The sequence below is a fragment of the Enhydra lutris genome, unplaced genomic scaffold (genome assembly GCF_002288905.1).
Source record: "Enhydra lutris kenyoni isolate GAN:26980312 unplaced genomic scaffold, ASM228890v2 scaffoldscaffold12, whole genome shotgun sequence".
Lineage (NCBI taxonomy): Eukaryota > Metazoa > Chordata > Mammalia > Carnivora > Mustelidae > Enhydra > Enhydra lutris.
The window spans coordinates 40,767,300-40,789,339 of NW_019154096.1; the positions used below are offsets into that span (position 1 = coordinate 40,767,300).

Below are 22,040 nucleotides of genomic sequence, written 5' to 3' on the forward strand. Positions count from 1 at the left end.
TTGTTCAAGAGTCAACTGTACTTTAAGAAAATATAAATGATCAGATGTTGAATTCCTCCTCCATTTTAACACTCTCACAACTGAGCTATATCAGCTACTCTATGTGTTAAACTTCTTAGAAAAGAAATACCAGCAGCTACTATTGAATCAAACTCTGGTTTAGTAACAACCTCTTTCCAAATTTGTTAATGGGTAATACCAAAAACATCAAGAAATCAATTTAAAAAGGGTAAATGGTGATTTCATGTTGAGATGGTCAGTTTGCTTAATCAATTTCTGATCCAGAAGCCTCTATGAAATATATTCATTACTTAATCTTACTTGAATGAGTCTAACATGGTTAAATACAACTTTTCACAGATGATTTCTTTCTTCCTTTGCTGAGCTATTTGCCACTTTTGCAAGCTGGAGTCATAAATCTTCCCAACTGCAAAGATAATTCTCCTCTAGAATGTCACCCAGCTGATCTCTCACAGGATTAAACATTGCTTCACAATACCAGTTAGATAAAAGGTGACCAATTCTTCCTTTTAAAAACCAACTCTGTTTGCAGGTCACGATGTGGGTCTAATAGGACAGGTGAAACCTGGACAGAGCAGACTGTTTCCAGAGAGAATAAAACACTTTGTGGGATTGCCCTTTCAATTATTATCTGATGACTAATACCTAAAAGTAGCAAACAAGCCCCTAGAGTTCAGAGATCCACAATGAATTCTGATGGCGAAAACTGGTCTTATGCTCTCTTACTTCCTAGAAAAAATGAGTTTTTCTATTCCTATTCACTTTCTCTCTGGCATGAAAAAAGTAGAATTGTGTAAGTCATCTCTAAAAGCATTTTAATATAGACTTCTGCTTTAAATCCAAGTTTACAAAACAGTGAGATAGAAATATTTAACTTAAATTCTCTCCAAGTTGTGCTGTCAGTTTATGTAATACTCCCTGTTGCTGTACTAAAATTCATACTCTATTTAAATAGGTAAATGTAACCAATAAATGATGGAATGCTTTTATTTAGACCCAAAGTTATTTGGATTTGGATTAGTTCTCTAAGTTGTTGATGACATTTAACAAAATCATTTATTGCCTTCTGCTTTTTCAAAGAAAGAATTAGGAAACTAATTCTTACCTATAAAAGCAAATGTTTTGGAATTTGGCCATGAATGAAAGAACATACATTTGTCAAGTGGCTTCTCATGGTACCAGGCCCTGAGCTAGGTGCTTTCTCAATATTAGTCCATATGCTGATGGGCTACTCTACACCTATGGTATTTCCTTGTCTTATAGGAATTTAATAAATAGGCTGGGGGGGGGGGGAAGTCCTCAAATTTCCTTAAAAAAGTGTATCAAACAAAATAGGATATTGAGAAAAGCAATCAACTGGAGACCTGCTCACAGTATAGGACTATGATTAAAAGAAAAGAGGTAACCAAAGCATATATGCTTATAGGAGATTATTAACAAAATGCAGGGAATATTCTTAATGATTTAAGACTGAAACAGGTTAAAAAGTCTGGAAAGACAGACCGAGTTACAGTAATCTCTATCTGGGAGAAGTTACATTTTTAAAAAAGTGACTTGAAGCGAGGGGAACCTGAATTCAAGTCCTGAATTCATCACTGCCCATATGTGTGACGTGGGGCAAGCTATTCAACTTCTTAAGGCTTGGTCCATGATCTCTAAATTGGAGACAAGAAGACTATCTACATCTCCCTGAGTGGTGAAGTGCCAAGTAGAGTGCCTAACTATCATAAGCATTTACATCATAAGCATATCATTTAATGTTAGCTATTACTTTTTTTTTTTAAGATTTATTTATTTGACAGACAGAGATCACAAGTAGGCAGAGAGAGAGAGAGAGAGAAAGAGAGAGGAGGCAGGCTTCCCACTGAGCAGAGAGCCCGATGTGGGGCTCGATCCCAGGACCCTGGGATCATGACCTGAGCCGAAGGCAGAGGCTTTAACCCACCTAGCCACTCAGGCTCCCCTAGCTATTACTTTTATTGTTGTTACTTACATAATTTAAGAAAACTTCAACTTGCATTTGACAGAAAAGAATCTCTTATGAACTATAAGTTATATTTAATGCATATTAATATAAATGATGGCAGCTTGAAACAGAAAAGTACACAACTATCAATCCATCTGCTTTATATGGTTTCATCTATTCCATACCTGAATCAACACTGGACTTACTGGGCTTTATCTAGCACTTAAAGAACATTTGGGAAATATCTATAAATTTGTAACATTTTAAGTGATTTAAGATAACATATACCTAAAAAGTTTACTTTAAAAAACTGTGTTAGTAATATCTAAAAAGTTTCATTAATCACCAACTAACACATTTAACAAATATTTTTGAGAAAATTTCAGAAGCAAGGCAGGGTGCTTATCACTGACTGGCTTGAATGAAATAAAACTTTGTCTGTTGTTATTTAAAGACTTACTCTTTGTGTACAAGGTAGGTTTCCTAAGGACTCTACATTCTACAAATAATGTCTTCCAATGCTTACAACTAACCTATTCCCATAAACCAAGGTTTCACATCTTTAAACTTTCTGGTGGCTTTGAGGATAGGTAAACTGAGGTTAGGGCTATATCAGTAAATGTAGACGTCAATAGGCCATGGGCAGTTTAAAAATTAAAGATTTATTTATGCCCAAGAATGTAATTTAAAAAGATCGTTATTTGCAGATAATTTCTAAAACTGAATGATCTAGTTCCTACAGAAAAGTATTTATGGGAATATAAATTTTATCCATAAGAAAAAGAACCTTTAAATTTGTGTTACTGAACGAGTATGATTAAACACATTCCCTTTTCATACATTTCTCTCCAAACTACCTACTGCCTACCTAAATATCGTCTAGTATCAAACCATGACCATGTGACAAATCTCATTCTACTTGGTATGTTATATAATAAAAACATGTACTTGGAAATAATTTCTTTAAGGTAAGAGTTTGAACAGTGAAAGGCTTACATTTAAAATGTATCTAATAATAAAAGATATTCTCTGTCACAGAATCTCTAATTTTCAGAGTCAGGTAAAAGAGACAAATAATACCTGTTGATATGCCACAGAACAGCCTTTCTGCATAGCTTTTCTGTGGAATTACTTAAAAAAATATAAGTGATATCTCTCAAGTTCAACTTTGGAAAATAGTGCATTTACTCTTCAAAATTTTTAAGAGCTCTCTTTGAGAACTCTAAACATTAAAATAATTAAAATAAACTAATAGATATGTATAAGAAAACACAATCAACCATTAGATTCTCAAGTAGATCAGAATATAAGATTATATGTATAATTATACCCAAAATATATACCAAGTTCTGAAAGAAGTAAAAGCCTCTTTGGATTATTTGGTTGTTCATTTTACTCACTATATGAAAGGCAAGGCGTTTGTGCTAGGATATGCAGAGCACCACAAGAGAAACCATTTCTGTGGTGAGACCAGGGGAAGCTGAGGGTATACATAATGTCAAATGTGCCCATCTAAGGGCACTCCCAATTCCCTTGCAATGGTACACCCAGTCTGCTGTCATCAAAAGTCCATGCAATTATCTCAATAAACAATCTCATAATCAGATATGACTTTCTTCTTGGCTGTAAAAGATCTAAAGAAATTATCAACTGTTTTGGTAAAGCCCTAAATCTAAAGAACAGCATCAGCACTCTACTGTATGTTAAAGAGTTTATTTACTATGGTTAATAGTAGTGAAAATCTGAGCAATAGGTATGGCTCATTTTCATATTTCTGTAATATAATTAGAAAAATGATTATAGTAGACAGCACTAAGCATCACAGAAAATCACAGATTCTGTCATAAATATGCCAAATTACCTAATCAATAAACAATTTACATGTGGACCTTACCTATAATAGAACTTAACTTATGGTTTATCTGTATTGACCCTGATGGCTTACCTTGTAGAGACGTCAGTGAAATGTGTGAAAAAAATTTTTTAGTGCTCATTCATTTCTATACGGTTTTACAATAATAATGTTCCAAACCAAGTAAAAGTATTTGATGGGCTAAATGCATGTGTGGGGCTTAATATCAAGCAACAGTCTATCTGGCATCAGTAATCAAGCAATTATGAAATGGAAAGTACATCTTGTACAAGCTGACAGACCCATTAAATCAGGAGAGCTGTGGGCAGACATACTGACATTGCAAGAATTACCAGAAAGCATTAATTTCAGCATTAATAAAATGGCAGTAAATAGATGACAGCTGCCAGATGAAGTAAGAAATGAGGTTACTGGCCTTGTTAAGCTCTCGTCTGATTTTCTCAGGCACAAACTGGTCGAGGTAGCGTCTGAAGTGAAGGGCATCGATGGCGACGATTTCAGTGCCACGCCGCTGCCAGGCATCCCTGAGGCAGGAGGGAAGGGGGAAGATGATGAGTGGGGAAAGACACTCACAAAATATAACTCTTGGGAGGTGGGATTTCTGAGAGTTTGGCAGGGCTAAAATATTAAAAACAAACCAACAAACCAGTAGCCATGGGTCTCAGCAAAACAAGAGGGCAGAAAGCAACATTTTTAGTTTTCAAGGCATACACATTATGGACTATTAGGCATTAAATAGTAAAACGAAAAATTATCACAAGATGACAAATATGGCATAGTGTAAACATACATCATTTACAGTAAGTCTCAGAAGTTAAAGGATTTGGAGGCAAACAAAAGGAACTTCATTCTCAGTTTTCCTCTAATATGGAAAACATGGCATTTGTATTTTGACAAAAGCCCAAAAAAGTGCTCATTATTCCTTTGCTTTCAGAGACCTGCTCTTTGGGTGTTGGGTTTTATAGTATCACCTTCTATCATCCAAAACATAATCCCAAGAAGTGTAACAAAAAATGCGTTTTGATTCAGTACAACATTCTACCTACTGTGCTCAATTGCTGATGGTGTGCAACTATTTTTAAAAAGACAAAGAAGTAAAGCAGACAGTAACACACTGCCTGTGGAAATAGGAAGGACTGGATGAGATGACTTTGGAAACGTGAAATTCCAAATATTCTAATACTGCCTTTACAGATTGCATAAATTGACATGCCAAGCAACTTTTCACACTGAAAAAAGGCAACCAAAACCTTCATGTTAGCCTGTAAATAATAATCAGGAATTAAATATCCACATAGGTAGTTGTTACAACCAAATACTTTAACCAAAACAAAAGGAAAGAGACCTGGGGCTGGAATTGAGATATTACAAAGAATAAGTTGGCATGGATAGATGGGCAATTGCTGATTCCAATGCAATGGCTTTTTCATTAATGTGCATGCATGTGTGCACCCCCCCACCCAAGAGCTTTCAGGCATCATTTCTTTTTGTTTATTCTTTCTCCAAATTTTAATTGTAATATTAGTTTCAGGTGTAGAATTTAGGGATTCACTACTTACAAACAACACTCTACGCTCATCACAAGTGTGCTCCTTAATCCCCATCATCTGCCTAACCCATCCATTCCCTCCCCTCCAGTAATCCTCATTTTGTGCTCCATAGTTAAGAGTCTGTTTTCTGGGACACCTGGGTGGCTCAGTTAGTTAAAGCATCTGCCTTCAGCTCAGGTCATGATCTCAGGGTCCTAGAATAAAGCCCTACATTGAGCTTCCTTCTCAGTGGGGAGTATGTCTCTCCCTCTGTATGCCTCTCCCCTTGCTTGTGCTCTCTGAAATAAATAAATAAAATCTTAAAAAAAAAAAAACCGTCTGTTTTCCGATTTGCCTCTCTCTCTTCCCTGCCCATGTTCATTTGTTGTTTCTTAAATTCCAGATGAGTGAAATCATATGGTATTTGTCTTTCTCTGACTAACTTATTTCACTTAGCATCATATTCTCTATAGCTTGATCCATGTCATTGCAAATGTCAAGATTTCATTCTCTTTTATGGCTGAGTAATATTTCATTATTCCAATATTCCATTATTCCAATATTATATGTGTATATAGTGGACTATACGGGGGATATGTGCACCCTGATGTTTATAGCAGCATCATCAACAATAGCCAAATTATAGAAAGAGCCCAAATGTCCACTGACTAATGAATGGATAAGATGTGGTACACAATAGCCAAACTATGTAAAGAACCTAGATGTCCATCGATAGATGAATGGGTAAAGAAGATGTGGGGGGGTGTGTGTCTGTGTGTGTGTGTGTATAAAGGAATATAATGCAGCCACCAAAAAACCCCCGAAATTTTACCATTTGCAACAAAATGGATGGAACTAGAGGGTATTATGATAAGCAAAATAAGTTAATCAGAGAAAGAATTATCATAAGATTTCACTGAGATGAGGGATTTGAGAAACAAGACAGAGGATCATAGGGGAAGGGAGGGAAAAATGAAACAAGACAAAAACCAGAGAGGAAGACAAACCATAAGAGACTCTTAATCTCAGGAAACAAACGGAGGGTAGCTGGAGTGGAAGGGGGTGGTGGGTGGAACGGGGGTGAGGAGGGTATGTGCTATGGTGAACACTGTGAATTGTGTAAGACTAATGAATCACAGACCTGTACCCCTAAGAAAAATAATACATTATATATTAATAAAAAAAAAAGAAGATGTGGTACATATATACAATGGAATATTACGCAGGCACCATTTCTATAAAAGTTTCCCCTGGTAAACCAATTTCGGGAGGAGACTTCAGCAAAGTTTATTCCAGGTCCTGCTGTTAACCATTCTGCAGCATTAGGCAAAGTGTCCCAACATGTTTCCCCACCTACTTAATCTTACAGAAAAATTAAGGATAAGTAAGCTGGTTAAAGGCTTTAAGCTCATTAAGAGCCTATTCTAGGTAAGTTTGGCCTTGGAAGTTAACCTCCATTGACTGCTTACATCTGGTAGCTAACAGGTAAAGAACAAGAGTTCGGTCCTTATTTTTGGTTTAGACTTTTGGCTTTTGTTTCTCTGTTCTTCCCTTTTGTATATGGAGATGGTAATACCAGTTTAACTACTAATGTATCTTTAATACTGAACTTAAGACCGCAGTTACATTTCTGTAGTAAGAGTGGATAGGAGACAGAATGTACTAGGTCAAACCCACATTCCTTAGCTTTTGGTCAGGCAATACTTGATCAAGTCAGAAATGAACTCACCTTTCACTCCCATCTTCATGGCTTCGGGCCCAACGATACGTTTCAGCATAGCCTGTGTATTCACTGTACTGTTCCGTACCTGAAACAAATAATCTGCTATTATTTTTCAAAAGGATTTTTCTTAAAAGTTGCATGTTCTAAAGGGTCTTTAGAGTGGGAGGAGGGGCAGAAACAGACTTCTCACTGAGCAGGAAGCCTGACATGGCCAATCCCAGCTCCCCCTGCAGATCAGACCTGAGCTAAAAGCTGACGCTTAATCGAGTGGCGCCCCCTAAAGGGGCTTTGTTAATAAACTTAATCCTCATTTCTGAAAATACCTGTTGGCAAATGTCAACTGGAAAAAACCTAACTGGTCTTAAGGACCTATTATTTTCTATCAGGAAAAAAATGACACGTATAAAAGCCACTGCAGTGTTTATCATATAGAGATATATGTCTCAACAGAGAAAACAAAATATGCTCTTTCATATTAATGTCTTTCAGGAGGAGTACACAGACTGTTTTAAGGGCCAATGTCTTCAGTATCAGTAATCTCATGGTAATACTTAGTTTGTATTGTTGAGAAAGCAATTTTACTATAGACATTCCCTGCTAAGAAAAGTATCATTAAAATTAAATCTAGGACTTGCCTATTAACATGCAAGTGACTTCAAAGGGCTTTGTAAACCAGAATATTGTGACATGAGAAGGGCAAGGGGAAAGAAGCATAATTAAAATTCATCTGATGAGAAAATGCACCAAGCTTGCCACATAACAAAGATTTCTACTTTTTTTTTTTTTAAGTTTTTACTTAAGTAATTCAGTATTTAAGTAATTTATTTAACTTATTTAAGGGCACCGTAAAGTGTCCCCAGAGATTTCTACTTCATCAAACCTGGACATACCAGGAGGGATGGTGCCAAAATTATCCTACTGCTTAACTAAATAAAATCATTCCAATTCCTATGTTCAACTCAGTAATTACTTAACCTCTCGACAAAACAGTAAAATGAAAAGCTGAAAACCCTGAGCAAGATAATACTTTTCACATATCAGAAATTTAAAAAAAGAATAAACAAGACAACATTGACAACTAAGATTAGTGATTTTTAAGTGCAATTGCCCTAATTTTGATGGTAAATAAAATGCAAGCAGACTGACTTTTTCAGACAGCTGGAACATTATTTATTAAAATGACTACTCATACAGTAAAGGTTCAATATTGAAGATATCTGTGACAAAGACTTAATATTCATGGAAAAAATGACACTAGAATGTCCAGTATTTCAGAAAAAATATAGATTTATAAAAATAAAAAACAGGGGTGCCTGGCTGGCTCCGTTAGTAGAGCATGTGACTCTTGATCTCAGGGTCATGCCCTACCTTGGGTATAAAGATTACTTAAACAAACTTTAAAAAAAAATACAGAAAACATATTTAACAAAAATAAAAAGAACACACAATCAAATCATGACATGCTAATTATGAACTGTCACTTCATCCAAAAGCAAATTAATTTAATTTGGGGGGTCAAGTTAACGTCTTACATGTTACTTAAACAACTTGAAGCTTTTATACATGAAGATTACTAAATGTACTGAATAAGGCTGCAAATGGCCTCTACACTTCACTATTAATTTATAGACAGACAAAAGAGAAACATGTCAAATACCACCATAAAGATGTAATCAGCAACATTCAGACCATGGGAAACTCTACAGGACCAATAGTCTGGGCTGCTTACAAAAAATTATAAGCAGAAAAAAGAGACGAATCTATAAATTAAAAGAAACAAACTTGAAAACACTAATAAGAAAGTGAGAGCAGTTATATTAATATTGGATAAAACAGACTTGAAGTCAAGGAGTATTATGAAGGGTAAAGAGGAACACTTCATAATTAAAGGGTCAATTCATCAGAAAGATAACAATTATGCTTTTATTTTGACTTCACATTTGAAAAATTAATAATGAAATTCATCAGACTATTAAAAAACCCCACATAATCATATCAAAAGTTGCAAAAAAGATAAAATTCAATACCTACCATAATTCTCTCAACAAAACTGAGAATCAAAAAAAGGAACTTCCTCAATCTGATTAAGGACCACTACATAAAAACTTACAAATAACTTCATACATAGTGATGAAAATATTCCACCTAATTCAACACTGTAGTGAAGTCCTAGCCACCGTAATAAGGCAAAAAAAAAAAAAAGCAAAAAAAGTCATAAAGAGTATAAAAAAGACTATCCCTATTTGCAGATGTCATGACTGTTTATGCAGCAAATTCTAAGGAATCGCCAGGAAAAGAAAAGAAGAAAAAGAAATGGAAGGAAATCTCATAAATAAATGTAGTATTATTAGGCATGTCTATATAATAGCAGCAAACAATGGGAAAATAAAACTTTCAAAATCCATTAACTATAGCATCAAAAACAGTAAAATATTTAGGAGTAAGTGCAAAAAAAGATGTAGCAGGCACCACTGAGAGAAAGATTTAAATTGGCAAGACAGACCATGCTCAGGGGTTGGAACACTCAATATGGTATTTCTCAGTATTGTAATCACAAATATCCCTCAATCCTGTCAGTATTTCTAGCAGATTTTTTTAAAAAATAGTAATTGAGAATGTGATTCTAAAATTTCTATGGAAATGCAAAGAACCTAAAACAACCAAAACATTTTTGAAAAAAGAACAACAAAACTGGAGGATTTTAACTACCTGAATTCAATATTTACTTGGTTGTGACCTAAGGAAAGACAAAAGAGATCAATGGAACTAAACAGAACTCACAGATAAATCCACCACTTGTAAAGTCAACTGACTTATGACAATGGTGCTAAAATAATCCACTGAGGGGCGGCGCCTGGGTAGCTCAGGTCATGATCTCAGGGTCCTGGGATCGAGCCCCTCATCAGGCTCTCTGCTCAGCAGGGAACCTGCTTCCTCCTCTCTCTCTGCCTACCTCTCTGCCTACTTGTGATCTCTCTCTGTCAAATAAATAAATAAAATTGTAAAAAAAAATAATAATCCATTGAGGAAGGAAGGGATAGTCTTTCCAAAATATGTTGCTGGAACAATTAGATATTCATATAGGAAAAAAACCCCATAAACTTCAATTGCTACCTCACACTAAGAACAACAACTACTCTGAGATAAAATAAAGGCATTAACACAAAACCTAAAACTATAAGACTTCTGGAAGAAAACATAGGAGAATAACATTGGGGGTACATAAAGATTTAGATAGGATAAAGAAAGCAGTAATCTTAACACAATTTTAAAAAGACTAGATTAGATCAATACTAAAACACTTTTAGGAAAATGCTTAGGCAAGACTGGAGGAAAAATATTTAGAAAACAAACATCTGACAAAAGGCTTGTGTTCAAAATATTGAAGAACTCCTAGAAGTCAATAATGCAAATATACAAACAATCCAATTTGGAAAAATAAGCAAGACTTAAACATAAACATCACAGAGGAAGATAAACAATTAGCTACTGACTACATGAAATACAGCTGAATATCACCAGTCATAAGAGGAATGCAAATTAAAACCACAGAGAGATACCACTATATACCCGACAGAATGACTAAAATCAAAAAGAATGACAACACTAAATGTTGACAAGGATGTCAGCTGAACTCTTTCTAAACAGAGAGAGTGTGTGAGTGAGGGGAGGGAGAAGGGGAGAGGAAGACAAGCAGATGCCCTGCTGGGTGGGGAGCCTGCCGTGGGGCTTAATCCCAGGACCCTGAGATCATGATGTGAGCCAAAATCAAGAGTCAGATGCTTAACTGACTGAGTCACCCAAGCACCCCTCAAATGTTTCTAAAAATTACTTCAAATCCAGGACTCCTTGGAGAGATGAGGAATCTAGAGCTGAGGCAGGGAATACACAAGATGAGTTCAGAACATCTTTTAAAGCCAAAAAAAGGGGAAGTGCATTAAAAAATGATGGGCACATGTCGAAGGAACATAACAGCTAACACTGACAAAATCTCAAACACCATAGCATCAAAACAGATGACAGTAATAGATTATAACACACTCAATAAAATAAGAATCCATGTGTCTATATAAATACTAATAAATATACATAAATAAGAGAATGGAAAATCCTTCCTTACAGTACAGCGCCAACTATTAAATGCAGAAGGAATAATGGAGTTAAGAAAATGGGTGCTAAGGGGAACCTGGGTGGCTCAGTGGGGTAAGCATCTGCCTTTGCCCAGGTCATGATCCTAGGGTCCTGGGATCGAGCCTCATATCGGGCTCCCTGCCTGGCAGTGAATCTGCTTCTCCCTCTCCCTGCTGCTCTCCCTGCTTGTGCTCAATCTCTGTCAAATAAATAAATAAAATCTTGGGGAAAAAATGGGTGCTAAAATTAGTGGGTGAATGTTTGATGAGGACAGGATATTTATAGTTTCCAAAGTATGTGAAATACATACCTACAGATTAACTACAAAGGGAAAGACTAACCTGAAAGTGGAGAAATTTGGCAGATCCCTCCTTAAGCAAATCACGATGCTTTATCACAAACACTAGGACAAAGCAGTATTGTATTATTCTTCACCTCAAAAGATACTCTAGAGCAGGACACAACACTTTAGTGGGATTTCTATCAAAATGAATAAACTGGGGGCACCTGGGTAGCTTAGTCGGTTAAACGTCTGCCTTTGACTCAGGTCATGGTCCCAGAGTCCCAGGATTAAGCTGTGCACAGGGCTCCCTGCTGAGCAGGGAATCTGCTTCTCCCTCTGCTCCTCACCCCATTTGTGCTCTCTCTCTCACTATCTCTAATAACCCCCCCCCAAAACTGAATCTAGTTACAAAGAAAGATCGGGCAAACCCCAAATGAGAGATAATTTATCAAGTAATTGGTCTATATGCTTTAAAAATATCAAGACTGGTAGTGGGTATTAAGGAGGGCATGTATTGCATGGAGCACTGGGTGTGGTACATAAACCATGAATCTTGGAAAACTGAAAAAATCAAATTAAATTAAAAAATAAAAGTATCAAGGTAAACCAATACAAGGAAAGGAGAGAAACTGTCCTAGTTTAAAGGATACATGACAACTGTACTCAAGGTGTGATCCTGGATTGGAGTAGACTAGGGGGAAAAAGCTATAAAGAATATAATTTGGAGAATTGACAAAATGAAAATACTGACTAGGGATTAACTACAGTACTTTATTAATGTTAAATTTCCTGATTTTGATAACTCTGTTATCATTTAAAACAGTATCCTAGTTACGTACATACAAATATAAAAATATCTATACAATATAAATACTTAAAACACTATGAAAAATATTATTCTATTTTCATGTATGATTAAAATTTTCCATAATAAAAACAAAAGATTTAAACTCAATACTAGTTTTCAGGTTCCAGTCTATTACACAGCATATTGCTTCTCAGAAATAACTTTCTCAAAAATTTAAAATAACTTATAGCTTAATTCCTATAAATTCATCTAGAATCTTGGATAAGATACTCAGCTATAAATTATGAAAATAACTACAGAATTCACGCTGTTTCTTGTGTAAGCCTTCCTTGACACCATAAGTAGCACTGGTGGTCCCTTATCTGTCCTCCACAGTACTCTGCACATATCAGGAAAGCACTTAGAATATTAAATTGCAACCTGAAAGTCAGTTATATTTCTACACCGTAGCAATGAACAGTCACAAACTAGAATTTTAAAAATACATTTACAATAGCAACAAAAAATATGAAACAGGGATAAACCTGAGCAAATACAAAAGAAGTATACAGTGAAAAGTATAACACTGAGAGAAATTAAAGACGACCTCAATAAACAGATCTCATTCACGTGTCAGGGACTAAATACTGTTAAGATGTCAATTCTCCCCAAACTGATCTATAGATTCAAAGCAGTCTTAGTTAAAATTCCAGTAAGCTTTTTTGTAGATACTGACAAACTGCTTCTGAAATTCACTGAAACAACTTTGAAGAACAAAGCTGGAGGACTCACACTATCTGATTTTGAGAATTATTATAAAGTAATATATTATTAAACAGTAATCAAAACAAGTCACTGTAAGATCATGAAAAGATATACCACATAAGATAAAAAGATATACTGCATCTGATAAAAGACCTGTATCCAAAATACATAAAGCATTTTCAAAACTCAACAATAAAAAATAACCCAATTAATACATGGGCAAAAGATGGATTCATGTATGTAGCCACATGTCAAAAAGTAATGTACCTACCTGTGCACTTTAAATATAGTTTATTTTATGTCAATTATACCTCAATAAAGCTGTTTTAAAAATGTAATCTAACTCTCTCATTAGACTGCCAGCTCTCAAGAAAGGGTTTGTAAGTCATTAACATGTATGTCTACATTAGCATTTTGTAATGCAGGAATACAGACACAAGGGGTGACAGGCAGGCATGGCTGGTGGAGCATGCAACTCTTGATCTCAGGGTCATGAGTTCAAGCGCCACATCGGTGCTGAGCCTACTTAAAAAAAGAACAAAAAAAGGACTACAGAAGCAGTTAAGTACTTGCTGCATAACACAGTAATTAGGAAGCAAAACAGAAAGAGCACTGTATTAACTGAGGTTAAAATTATAATTCCAGAAAGACTTAATCTGAAAGTACTATGTAACTGACACATAGAAAAATATTCATATTTACAAAGACAGCCTTGTAAAAAGAGCTCCACACTGAGATTAGGAGACATGAGGGACCCAAAGTGAATCCTTAGGTAACCAAATCTCTCAGTGGACTTCCTTTTATTATTTGAAAACGAGGGTTGTTAGTAATTCCTATCTGTTTACTTCCTAGAATTGCTTGGAAAACCATATTAAAAAATTTTTTTAAAGTCTTCAAAACCATAAAGCAGTTAGTACTGGTGTCATCAGACTCTACTTTGTAAGGAGGTACAGAAACCAAAGATACATGATTTCATTTATGTGAGGTTTAAAAGCAACCTGTTCCACTGACTTGACTGGCAATAAGACAAGAATGGTGCTGTTCCTTTCTATTTTCTGCCCAGCAGTGGACAAGCTTCATTTTCCTTATTTATAAAAAATAAAACAGAACCAAATTATTCTGATCTCTTAACTATGAAAACAAATACCTGTCTTTTCAAAAAAAAGTGGCTGGAAAATACAAAATATCAATTATCATATTTCTATTTTAGATTAGGATGAAAAGCCTTATTTCCTAAAAGAAATGAGATTAATTTCTTTTAGGTATGGGAAATTAAAGATGCACATACAGATGATTTTGTTCTAAACAAATTAAATCCTGGGTTTTCAGAGTAGACACCTTTCAAATTATGTCAATTGTCTGTTCTGAAAAACAGATATCCTTGTTTTAAATTCAAATATATTAATAAACTATGATGAAAATACAAAGGTTAATAGTGATAGTAGCAAACAAGAGAAGATTGAATGACCTTTGTGATAGCTCTCTGTAGGTATAAGCTATTTAGACTTCATGCTCAAAGACAAATTTTTACTTAAGGAAAAAGCTAGAAGGAACCCATTAAAATCTTTGCATAAATTTGTGACAGATTAATGAGTTTTTAGATGTAGCAATAAGAAATGTTCTTATTTTTCTCTTATTAGTAATGTAAGTTTATGATGAACTGAGGAAAAAATATTTGGAGAGTAAAAAAACCCTATGTACCAATGGATGTACCCTTGGAAATAATGTTTGTATAAAAGCAAAGCCACCTACTCTGCTTTTATTAGTAACACTCATACAGCAATGATTACTCAGGAGATAGAACACTTTTGACTTCCATTGCCATGATTTAAAAAAAGCTAAACTCCAAATGAATTTGGATTTCCCAGTGAGCTGGTATCATTTAGTTGACAATGGGTTGTTTTTGAAGTCATGGGCTTCTGGTGTTGCTCTATAAAAAGCATCAATACCATAAGCACAGTGTCTGTTCACCTTTCTACTTTCTATCAGATCTACTGACATTCACAAAAGATATAATGATCTGTGATGTCTGGGATGATTTGATTCACTAGAGGGCAGGTTTTATGTTAAATGTACTAACATTCTACTCAGTAAGTTTCATGTCTAGGCGTCAGCTTTACGTACTCAACTCACTGAAACAAACTCCTAAAACCACGGTAACACCCTTTGGTATTAAAACTATCTGATGGATGATATAGAAGAACATGAGAAAATATAAAAAGGGGGAAAAAACGGCGCCTGGGTGGCTCAGTGCGTTCAGCCTCTGCCTTCAGCTCAGGTCATGATTTCAAGGTCCTGGGATTGAGCCCTGCATCGGGCTCTCTCCTCAGTAGGGAGCCTGCTTCCCCTCTCTCTGTCTGCTGCTCTGCCTACTTGTGATCTCTCTGTCAAATAAATAAATAAAATCTTAAAAAAAAAGAAAAAGGGGGGAAAAGAGGGTAGGTGAGATTGGAGTTTCTTTCTCTCTATCTATATTTACTGAAAGGTTTTAACTCAAGGCTGCCTCCAGGGAGGATCACAGTAAAGAGAGGAATAACACTATCTGGATAAAAGTATTTGCCTGTTTCATGACCTGTTTCATATTCATTTCAAAGTCTGATACCAACCAGATGCCCCACAATGATGATAAATTTAATTTATTTCTAATTTCTCAAACTCTTCTACAGATTCAGGCAGCACCGTCACAGCCATTAGCTCACTGAGCCTGGATGAATCATTGAAGGAATGGAATTGATCAGGCAGATAGATTGCAGTGCATAGTTAAGAGTCTCCTAAGAAGGGAGGTGGCAGAAATCCAGCATCAAATAGATGATGAAATGGCCTTTTCCATTAAGGGAACATCACATCACAGATATTAATTAGAAGGCACTATAATAGAGTTAAGTGGATGTGGGGGGAAAATGCTGAGTTAAAAGTAACCCCGGATGTCCCTAGCCTCAAGTAATTATAGATGTGAAGGTGAATCATGGATTTGCAATTTTCCGTTCATTTTACAATAGCTATAGGTAAAGCAGAGAACAGATATAACTCCAGCATGATGATCTTATTTTTTAGACTGGGGACAAGTTATCTTTAAAAAAACAAAAAAATTCTAATGTTTTCCTTTTACTATTCTGAGGAAAATTACATCTTTTATTTACAGTGACACTAATGGGAGATGATAAGAGACCTACTATTTTCCTAGTAAAGAAGAAATAAAGCAAATGAAACAAATTAGCTTTGAGTTTAAATGTCCAGCATTCTACCAACTTTTTTATTGTAAGGATGTAAACTCATCTTTAAAACCGATGAAATATTCTGTTCTGAGTCTTTAGTTCAAATAGAGCTTAGCTGCTAAAAATTAAAAATCTTTTAAAGCATTACTTGATAATACCCAAACGCTAGAGACAGCCACATTCCAGACCTTCAGAGCTCTCTAAAACATTGTAAGACTCATATTCAAAGTACCTATTGGCCCAACAATGGATTTATGACAATTTAAGTTTTTTATTCTGCAATCCCTTGCACTTTCTTTTCCCCTGATATCTTCCAGCTGCATTCTTCCTATCTGTACACATAATAAATAATAATTGCAGACAGGTAACCAGTAAGTGAGTTGATACAACAGTGAAAACAGAAGGGTTTGATCTTTACATTTTGGCACAATACGGATCACAACCTCAGAATTTTACATGAAATATTTAAGTTACTGACTTCAAATAGTTGAGGCTCTATCCAAGAGGAAATTTCTTTGCTGAGATTCCATTCTTTTTATTTACTTATTCATTTATTTATTTGACAGAGAGAGAGAGAGAGAGAGGGAGAGATCACAAGTAGACAGAGAGGCAGGCAGAGAGAAGGGAGAAGCAGGCCTCCTGCTGAGCAGAGAGCCCGATGTGGGGCTCGATCCCAGGACCCTGAGATCATGACTCGAGCTGAAGGCAGAGGCTTAACCCACTGAGCCACCCAGGCGCCCCTGAGATTCCATTCTTAATTTCCTACATAAACTTAGAAAATTAACAATTTATGTCCCCAAAAGAGCAGAATCACAGAGATATTATGACAGAAGATATTCCAAAAATGTGGAATAACTTGTTGACGGCCTTTTTTTTTTTTCCTCCAACAAGCACTTACCAAAGGTAAGGATGCATCAGCAAAAATCATTAAATAAAAACCTCTGAAAATTTTCTCTTCCATAAAAGCAATGAGAACACTGGCAAAATTTTAAGAATCAATATTTTCTGAACCGTGGGAATTAACCAAAGGCTTGCAGCAGTCTGAGGAGGGTTTATATAAGAAAAATTGGCTGAATTTTGGTAAAAACAATGAGCTTTGTGACATTTTAATTCTCCCTATTCTCATTCCATTCTCCTGAGCTCTAGAGTAGCCTTAAAAACCAATAGTTTGGTCTGTGAATGGCAGGCTTATACTTTTATTTACTTCTTTGACCTATCTTTTTGAGATTTTCTCTATTGACACTTTATTCTATAATAATAATAAAAAAAAACCCAATAGTTTATAATCATAGTAAAAACCATGAACAGGGTCAGAAGAGTGATGCAGCTCCTTCAAAGCCCCATTCTCAGAAAACTGTCATCAGCTGACCTTTCTGGTGGCTCCCTGGAAGACCTCACTGGTAAGCCTATCTCTATTTGACTTGACTTGGAGCTTAACCAGTGTAAAAAGCCTAATCCCCATGGCTTTTGCTGAAAACAATTACATGCAATTGCTTAACAGTATGGCTACCTGAGGCAGTAGACATCAGCTGGGGCAAATAATAGGCTAACCAAGAAGTTTCAAAGGAAAAGCTGACAAATGAGATATCTATAAGGGGCTTTAAAAAATTCTTAGTATCCCTAGGAATCCAGAAGTCTACATGTATGACTACAGCTGTGTACATGCTCACGAAAGACCCGAGAATGTCCTAAGCTCACTACTCTAACCTTGAGGCTCTGTACAAGCAAGAAATGAAGTGCCAAGTGAAAGCAGAAAGCAAATACCAATGGCCTGGTAGAGTGTTGAAGATGAGCCCCAGTGTGTACACAGAGCCCTTCAGAAAAGATGGAATTATTGTTTCTAAGCCAATCTTAATCCAATCATTAGCAAACCACTAACATAACTAAGCAGAGACTTTAATGGCCATACATGAGAAAGAATACAGATTTTACAGAATTAGTTTAGGAAAGTCACTAAATAACAACAGCAAACAGCAACAAAAACAAACCCTGGGGGAAGGGGAAAATCTGATTCTGAGAGTTGCTACATTATTAAAATGTCAAATTTTCAACAAAAAATTGAGATATGCAAAGAAAAGAGAAAGTAAGGTTAACTACTCAGGGAAAAAAAAAGTAGTCAACTGTAACTATACCTGAGAAGCCCAGATATTAGACTTAATAAATAAAGACATTATATTAGCTATTTTAAATATTTTTAAAGAACTAAAGGAAATTATATCTAAAGAACTAAAGTATGCAAATAATGCCTCACAAATAGAGAAACTCAAAAAGGAGAAATTATTAAAAAAAAAAAAAAAGAAGAAGAAGAACCAGGGGCACCTGGGTGGCTCAGTCAGATAAGCACCTGCCTTCTGCTCAGGTCATGGTTTCATCATGGGCTACCTGCTCAGCAGGGAGTGTTTCTCCCTCTGCCCCTCCCCTGACTTGTGCGTCCATATACGCGCTCTCTCTCTCTCAAATAAATAAATAAAATCTTTAAAGAAGAAGAAGAAGAAGAACCACCAAACAGAAATTCTGGAGTTGACAAGTACAGTAACGGAAATAAAAAATCTCATTGGAGGGATTCAAAAACAGATTACAGCCAGCAGAAAAAAGAACCTGTAAACTTGATGATTGGTCAGTGAAGACTGTCCTGTCTGAGGTAGAGAAATAACAGAGAATGAAGAAAAATGAACAGAGCTTCAGAGATCAATAGGACATCATCAAGTGTACCAACATACGCACAATTATATGCTATTTCTATATTTTCATTCTCCTATCACCTGTCTTGCCTTTTTCATTATTTTATTATGAAACTGGTGTAAATACAATTTTGTTTCTGTACTTTTTTGGCATAACATAAATCTGTGAACTTGAAATTTTAATTTTGTGTTAGAAAATTTGTTTGTTCTTTGTTTAGTCTTGTCTCAGATTTTATTATGTAAATCCCATTATTCAAAGTTGCCTAAATCCATTTAGAAATCTTTAAAAAAAAAAAATTGGGGATTCTTAAAGTGAATTTATTGGCTTTTCTGATCCAGTTTTGTTTGGACCAAAAACCAGTATTGTACAAAGTATTAAGCATATATTTTTATATTTACTGAAATGGACTGTGGTGACTTTGAATAATAAGGAAAAGTTTAATATTAAAGCCATGTTTATTACAGTATACTTAACATGTTAAACCATGGGATAAATGCCATCAATAAAAAATTATGAAATTTAAAAAAAAGACGAAAAAAGGAACAGAATGAATATTTAAAGAAATAGTGGTCAAAAATATCCTAAATTTATCTAAACATTCAAGCAGCTCAATAAACTCTAAGCAGGATAAAAATCAAAGAGATCCTAAACACATCATAATCAAACTGTTCAAAGACAATGAGAAAATCTTAAAAGTAAAATATAAGGAACAAAATTTAGATACTTTCCTGAAGGTTACCTGCAAATATATCTGAAGCAATGACAGTGGCTTCAAGTTTAGATCTCAGAATCTTAGTTCTGGCATGTACCTCTTTAGAGGTAAATTAGTTGAGTATAAATTTGATTCAACTCATAGGGGATGTTTTTTCTCTCACCGTAATCTTTCAGAATAACAATTAACCAAATTCTCCAACCCAGGTGAGTGTTTAGTTTCCTACACTAATCTCAAAGCAGCAACAGATTAAAAAAGGAAATAAGAAATCCTCTTTTGCAGAAAGAAAAAATGACCAATTATGACTCATATGTGGGAATGTTCTTTTAGGTACTTGAAAAAAAGGCTTAACTCACCTATGGTGGCTGATTAAGAATTTAAGGACTATAAGTTAATCATTAGTTTTTTTGGTAGCTCATTCACAAGAAAATACAGTGACATAGTAGTATCTTAAGCTAAAAAAAACTTAAATAAAAAATTTAAATCTCAATAGACTTCAAGTATAAATTTGACTATATTTCCCTCTCTTCTCCTCCCAACTAACTTAAATCAAGAAAAGCCACTCAGAGAATCACATTTTTTCTCTTAGGATTAGAAATTGGGTTAATAATTAGGTCACTGATTTATTTCTCTTCTATAAAAGCTGTTTCACTGATTCTGACTACTGTAACTGTATTTTTTAAATTTATATAGGTCTTCATATTGAAGTATAACAAAGCACTGTGGAAACATAATGGAAGAACAGTGATAGAATACATGCTCAAAGACATATCACTATCCTCTTTTTAAGGCATTATATCATAAAATTTCAAACTGAAGGGTAAATAAATATATCTTACCCTTGTTCCTTAGATAAAGATGCCAAGAAAGAAAAGGTGGGAATAAAATGTCTTACTCAAGATCAGGCAAATATAACTGTAACAATTTCAAAAAACCAAGAATAAATTAATCAATAAAAATATTGAGACCAATGCCCATGATAGAGAATAGCAATATCTGGGTGGCCTCTAGCCTTCATGATAGATACTCATAGTTGAAGAAAACTACTCTATCATACAGACTTCCCAAAACTAACCTGTAATGATAAGACATTCATTGTGATCCAGCACCTCAGTGAAGAGCCGTGAAACAATTAACTCGGGGTTGATTAAAAAGCGGATTTCTTCTTGCACAAGTCCTGCACCGGTTACACCACCTCCAACAAAACGGTTTGCAAAATCCACCTATTTGGGAAAATATGGCATGTTAAATGATGATCCAAAATACCTACATATATGATAAAGAAGTACTCTCCCTCTTCCTTTCATTTCCCATGTAAATCAATCCCCAAATTAGTAATCTTCCCAGGGAGAATAGGTTGTGGTTTACTTTACTCTTTCCATCTCATTGCAGTTAGTATCTCTGCTTCTTCCTTTGGATTCTAAAACCTTAGAAGGAACCTGAAAAATGGAGCTTTTAGGCAAAAGCCTCAACGTAATTATATAGACTTTTGTTTACAAACATTTTATGTACTCCAAGGACCACAGATCAAGGAAACTTTATTTGGAAAGGTTTCAAGATCATTTCTACACCATTCACTATTCAATTTCCATTTATGGGTTTCTTATGACTTTCATATAATTATTTCTTTCTTACATAATATGGCAATCAAACACTTGTCCTAAAGAACTGAGAAACTTAATAACTGCCCTTTTTTGGGCAACCTTTTTCTTCTATGAAAGAATAAAGAGATGGAAATTTCATCCTAAATTCAGCTGCAAATCCCAAACTGTGTAAAATTACAAACTATTTTTTTAATATAGCTAAGGAAAAAATGAAAACAGAAAACCTAGTTTAACAACAAAGATTCATAATTTGGCTACTGTTGATAATGCTGCTATAAACATCAGAGTACATGTTTAGAGCCCAAATGTCCACCAACTGATTAATGCACAGAGAAGAGTGGGTGTGTGTGTGTGTGTATGTGTGTATGTAGAAATAAACAAACTGGAATAGTACTTAGCCATAAAAAAGAATGAAATCTTGCCATTTGCAACAATGCAGATGGAGCTAGAGAGTATTATGCTAAGTGAAATAAATCAGTCCTAAAAAGACACATACCATATGATTTCACTCATGTGGAATTTAAGAAACAAAACAAATGATCATGAAGTAGGGGGGCACAAGAAAGACACAAACCAAGAAACTACAGAGCATAAACTGCTGGTTACCAGAGGGGAGGTGGGAGAGGGAACAGATTATATAGGTGGTAAGAGATTAAGGAGTACACTTGTGATATGTACTGGGTATTGTAATTAAGTGCTGAATCACTAAATTGTACTCCTGAAAGTTATATTACACTGTATGTTAACTG

At 35.1% G+C, this 22,040-nt stretch overlaps 1 protein-coding gene across 2 annotated transcripts in view; it reads right to left on the reverse strand.

The window, feature by feature from the left end:
• The window catches only part of LOC111145343 (poly(ADP-ribose) glycohydrolase), a 117,369-nt gene that overhangs the window by 15,103 nt on the left and 80,226 nt on the right, over positions 1 to 22,040 (reverse strand). For both annotated transcript variants that reach the window (XM_022500192.1, XM_022500193.1), the window contains exons 13-15: positions 20,763 to 20,910; positions 7,119 to 7,197; positions 4,276 to 4,384 (exon numbers count right to left, since the gene is read on the reverse strand). In XM_022500192.1, the coding sequence (XP_022355900.1) occupies positions 4,276 to 4,384; positions 7,119 to 7,197; positions 20,763 to 20,910 (336 nt within the window). The remainder of the gene's footprint in view (positions 1 to 4,275; positions 4,385 to 7,118; positions 7,198 to 20,762; positions 20,911 to 22,040) is intronic.